Genomic DNA, 5,939 nt, shown 5'->3' with positions numbered 1-5,939 from the left:
AAGTGTTTTGTGTGGGTTTTTTGTTTTGAAGAGGGTTTTAGCAGAGTTTAGTGCGTTCATGTCTCACAGATCGCTGCTGTCTAGGTCGTCTGACTGAATTTGTCGTGTATGGAGCAAGAGATGAGGAGGGATTTTTCCTCCTGTAGCTCAGACCGAGGTGAAGTTAGCAGCGGGTTGGATATTCGACGGACATTCAAAACCCGTCGCCTTAGGGACTATCAATAAATTACTGCTCTAAATGTTTTTCTTCAATAGCTTCTCAGTCATGTGACCCAGAGACTCCAAATCAGTCTCAAATTATTAGAATAAAGAGGACCTTTAGGAAACACCACTTAATATTTCTCTCCAGTCTATATTAATATTTTTTATGAATGACATTTATATTTATACTTATTGACTGACACCAAGTACACATACGTGGAGTCCTGCGGTGGCTTTGTGCAGACCTGTCTGTGGAGTCCAGTACACCAGACTCCTGGACTTTATCTCCATCCTTCATTCATCAGACTCTGACTGCTGCAGTCGGGTTCTTCTGTTTGTTCCCCTTGGTTGTTGTTACTGTTAATAGACCCGTTTTTCCCTTCATGTGCATTTCAGTCCCATCCATTCACATTCCTAAACAGGAGACGGTGGTCAGTGACAGGAGGAGCAGCAGGAGTGAAAAATCTGATTCAGAGGGACACATATCAGATGCAGGATGGCAGTAATGGATGATTGACAGGAGGCTCAGCCAGGCTCGGCCAATCATTTTATTCAGACCGAATAAAATGATTGGTCAGACTTTTATCAGAAAAATACGAGAATTAAACATTTCTGAGTTTCAATAGCTGGTGGATTTCTTTTACGTTTTAGTTTGACACATGCTTATTAGGAGCACTTTAAGATGACAAAAGAAAAGTGTAAAAATGCCACATCATACGGTAGAGCTTTAAGTAATTCAACAATCAGCAAAACATTAAACCCAAACCGGCCACTTGCAGTACTGAGTCATTTTATTGTGCTAGAGCTTAGTTTGTGACTGGACATGAACTGGACTGCAGTTTCTGTTACTGCTCCCTCATATGTCATCAACCTGATTTAAATAAATTACCCTGAACTTTGGGGTGCGGTGGAAATGCAATTACCAGGAATTCTTTTACCCAAATAAGTTCGTGGTAATAAAGTTCCTGGGATTTTGGTGGAAAAGGGCCTATTGACTTGGACTCATAGTGCCACCTATTGGTAACAATAAATGACATATTTTGGTGTTTTGATGTGCAGACTGAACATGTCGAGCTTAAATTTCTTCAGAAAACCTTAACAAGTTCATGATTTAATATGTTCATACATACAAGTTGGTGACCTTAGGTAACGTCATATGATCGTAGTGCTGCTACGAGTTCTGAGTTTTTTTTTTAAACAAGAAATTGTTGTAACTCATTTGTACATTGTCGAATCTGCATCAGTTTTCACATGTAGAATCAGAGGATTGAGTTTTCATGCATATTCAGGCCCTCAAAACTTATACAAACCTATAAAATATTATTAAAAACCATTTCAGATACAGTAGGGCCTTTGCAGCTGATTTTCAGCACTTGGGCTCTAATAATGCATTTAATCGGTCTAATATACACTGAACAAAAATATAAACGCACCACTTTTGTTTTTGCTCCCATTTTTCATGAGCTGAACTCAAAGATCTAAAACTTTTTCTATTTACACAAAAGGCCTGTTTCTCTCAAATATTGTTCATAAATTTGTCTAAATCTGTGTTAGTGAGCACTTCTCCTTTGTCCTTTGCTGAGATAATCCATCCACCTCACAGGTGTGGCATATCAAGATGCTGATTAGACAGCAGGATTATTGCACAGGTGTGAGTTAGGCTGGCCACAATAAAAGGCCACTCTAAAATGTGCACTTTTACTGTATTGGGTGGTCCAGGGGGGTCAGAAAACCAGTCAGTATTTGGTGTGACCACCATTTTCCTCGCACAGTCTTCTTCATGAATTCTCTGAAACAGCTTTGGAGATGGCTTATGGTAGAGAAATGAACATTCAATTCACAGGCAAAAGCTCTGGTGGAGATTCCTGAAGTCAGCATGACCAGTGCATATTCCCTCAAAACTTGTGACATCTGTGGTATTGTGCTGTGTGATAAAACTGCACATTTTGGAGTGGCCTTTTATTGTGGCCAGCCTAAGTCACACCTGTGCAAAAATCCTGCTGTCTAATCAGCATCTTGATCTGCCACACCTGTGAGGTGGATGGATTATCTCAGCAAAGAAGAAGTGTTCACTAACACAAATTTAGACAGATTTGTGAACAATATTTGAGAGAAATAAACCTTGTGTGTCCACAGAAAAAGTTTTAGATCTTTGAGTTCAGCTCATGAAAAATGGGAGCAAAAACAAAAGTGGTGCGTTTATATTTTTGTTCAGTATAGTTCCAGTGAACAAAGTAAACAATTATTTGCGGTCCTTTGTGATTCTGTAACTATTTAAAGGATCTACTGATACTGGAGAGAACTGGACATTTTTCAACATCTTTCAATATTTCTGTTAGAAACCATCAAATATGGGTTGTCTTGAAAATGTTCAGTCAGTTATTTATCTAATTAAGTTTGTCTGTCTGCTAAAACTGGTTTCAAAGTGATGTGTTTACTCTGTTCCATTCCATTGCATTTCAGTGACCGTCTCTTCTGTTTTTTTGTTTTGATGTAGAGAGAAGACAAAGGTGGATTTTAAGTGAAAGTTAAAAGTTGTATCTGGACAAAGATCACCTGATTCCAGCAAACATGAATGGAAGACCCACCTGTGACCTGTGTGGAAAGACTTTTACCAGAATGAGTGGGCTTAAGATACACCAGCGTATCCACAATGGAGAAAGACCATATGACTGTGACCAGTGTGGGAAGACTTTCACCACAGCAGATGACTTAAAAATCCACCAACGCATCCACACTGGAGAAAAACCATATAGCTGTGATCAGTGTGGGAAGACTTTCACCCAAATGGTTGTGCTTAAGACACACCGTCGTATCCACACTGGAGAAAGACCATATGGCTGTGATCAGTGTGGGAAGACTTTCACCACAATGACTGGGCTTACAGCACACCATCGTATCCACACTGGAGAAAGACCATATACGTGTGATCAGTGTGGGAAGACTTTCACCCAAATGGCTGGGCTGAAGACACACCATCGTATCCACACTGGAGAAAGACCATATCACTGTGATCAGTGTGGGAAGACTTTCACCCAAATGGCTGGGCTTAAGACACATCAGCGTAGCCACACTGGAGAAAGACCATATGACTGTGATCAGTGTGGGAAGACTTTCACCCAAATGTCTGGGCTTAAGAGACACCAGCGTAGCCACACTGGAGAGAGACCATATTACTGTGACAGGTGTGGAAAGGCTTTCATCACAGCAGATGACTTAAAAATCCACCAACGTGTCCACACTGGAGAAAGGCCATTTTGCTGTGACCAGTGTGGAAAGACTTTCACCAAGAAAGATGGGCTTCAGACACACCTGCGCATCCACAGAGGAGAAAAACCATATGGCTGTGAGCACTGTCAAAAGACTTTCAGCACAGCAGATCACCTAGAACACCATCAACAAAGCCACACTGGAGAAAGACCATAAAACTGTGACCACTGTGGGAAGACTTTCGCCCACATAAGTATGCTTAAAGACCATCTACATGGATTTCTGGCAAAATGTTGAAGGGAGTAGCCACATAGTTTCGAGCTCCTACATGTCAGTTAAAATAGCCCCTCTAAAACTGATTGACTTGATGTACAAATGTTTAATATCTTGTAATGATTGGAATTAATCAATTCAAAAGTCACAGAATCAAGAAATTAACTCAAGAACAGGCTGCAATGTCAGCGCTACCTGACCGCAATGAAGCTGAACCTGGAGACCACATGGCGGGAAAAAATGACCAAGACCATGTCGAGATCCTCTGAGCGGGGCTAGCAAGCACCAGCAGAGACATAAAAGACCTCCACCAAAACATCAGAGAGGAGCTGCAAGAATTTAAGAACATGAGTACAAATGAAACAAGAACTGACTTTGCTTAGTGAAGATATTTACCTCAAACTCTGGAAAAATAATAAGGAGCTACAAGAGCAAAAGGCTAAGGTAGCCGAAGCCGAGGGCCACATAACTGAGCTGGAGGAGTGAAATACTGACGCAAACTAAGTGCTGCTGAGACTACTAAACCAGACCCGACATATGCAAGACAAAATAACGGAGCAGGAAACAAAGTCACTTAGAAATAATATCCACATCTTGGGTCTACCAGAAGAAACAGAAGGAAACTATGATCAACTCCAGAGAACAGAAGTGGAGCTTCCTGAGGAAACACCTGCAAATACAGCGCACCCACAGAAGCCCTCCACAAAAGCAGAGCACAGGTGCACCGCCGAGATCAGTAGTAGTCAAATTTCTACAGTTTGAAATCAAAGAAATGATCCTGAAAAAGGTGTGACAGAAGAAATTAAAAGCGGGAGAAAAAATAATACAGTTTGACCACGACCATCCACCTGAAGTAGTTTAAAAACACCGATCATATCTGGGCATACGAGGGCCGTTCAATAAGTTCATGGCCTCACCCAGAACAGAACAACACAGACTGATAATTTATATTTTATTTTTCAACATAATCTCCATTCACAGCAATGCACTTGTTCCATCGATGTTCAAGCATCACTATCCCATCACGAAAGAATGGAACATCCTGTATTAGAACAACCAGTATTTCTGGGTGAGGCCATGAACTTATTGAACAGCCCTCGTATAGACGGCACTGAGGGAGAAGAGCATCTGTTTCCAGACCCCGTTTACCAAAATATGAATCCACTGGAGTGATGGAGTAAAAAGTTACGATAATGCCAGAGAGGCCACGTGGGATATGAGAGCAAGAGGACTCTCACCGGATATGCCGAATGACACCGATGACCGAAGGGAAGGGAGACTCTGCAGAGCGAGTGAGGAAAAAACTACCGGAATACCAGAGGAAGCAACCATTATTCACCAGGAGAAATGGACAAAACGCTCTTACTGAAAAATCTGGCTAGGGTAAGGTTTCAATAAATAACATAAATATGAAGTGGTAAAAATATAATGACTGGGAGACAGTAGAGAGCAATATTTGGTATTAAACAGGCTCAATTTACATAGAAACAAAAAGTAATACATCACTGTGGGAGATTACTAGCATTCTGTGGTTTAAACTATAATTATTTAATTCATTACTAACCGACAGAGAAGGGAACAAGTTTAAAAATGTTGGACACTTCTAGACAGAGGACAGATCCACAAACTGGATATAGAACATTTTCTAGGGATGGGCTGTCATGTGAGATGAGGATTCCCTGTCCACCCTCCAACAGGGACTTTGGGGGAAGTAGGGTGAGTACCCCAATATGGAAGTTCACTGTTGTTCATATTGTTTATAAAATGTTTCACATTTGCTTTGTTTCGAGTTGCTTGGGTGAACATGTGCATGTAATAACTCAATATAATGGTATATAACAGTCTGAAAATGTTGTTGCTAAATATAAATGGGTTGAATTCACCTGTAAAGAGAGGAAAAGTCATGACAAAACTGAAAAAAGAGAAGGTTCAAATCATATTTCCACAAGAGACCCACTATGTAAGGCTGAACATGAAAAACTACAAAAATGGGGCTATGGACATACAACATACGACAGTTTGAATAAACAAGGAAACAGAAGAGGAGTCATAATATTAATATATAGTTCAACTGAATTTCTCTGAAAAAGAAATCCATGATAAAGAGGGAAGATATGTCATTAGAAGGCAAAGCCAGAAAATGAACCTGCACTGTAAAAACGGTTTTTGGGGGTTGGTAAATACAAACTATGGAAATCAGTTCCATTTTTTCAACAGTAATATTTAGCCAGTGAAATCTATTAGGACTGGTTCAG

The 5,939-nt window shown here is 40.4% G+C and overlaps 1 protein-coding gene across 1 annotated transcript; it reads left to right on the top strand.

The window, feature by feature from the left end:
• Positions 1 to 2,745: 2,745 nt before the first annotated feature.
• Positions 2,746 to 4,293, top strand: LOC115414122 (zinc finger protein 239-like). The gene is made up of 2 exons (XM_030127344.1): positions 2,746 to 3,386; positions 3,472 to 4,293. The coding sequence occupies exons 1-2, from the start codon at positions 2,773 to 2,775 to the stop codon at positions 3,587 to 3,589; spliced, it is 732 nt and encodes a 243-aa protein (XP_029983204.1). The 5' UTR covers positions 2,746 to 2,772; the 3' UTR covers positions 3,590 to 4,293.
• Positions 4,294 to 5,939: the final 1,646 nt, after the last annotated feature.

Source organism: Sphaeramia orbicularis, chromosome 22 (genome assembly GCF_902148855.1).
Source record: "Sphaeramia orbicularis chromosome 22, fSphaOr1.1, whole genome shotgun sequence".
Classification (NCBI taxonomy): domain Eukaryota; kingdom Metazoa; phylum Chordata; class Actinopteri; order Kurtiformes; family Apogonidae; genus Sphaeramia; species Sphaeramia orbicularis.
Note: the sequence above shows the minus strand (reverse complement) of the source record. Positions and strands in the feature narration are given on the sequence as shown.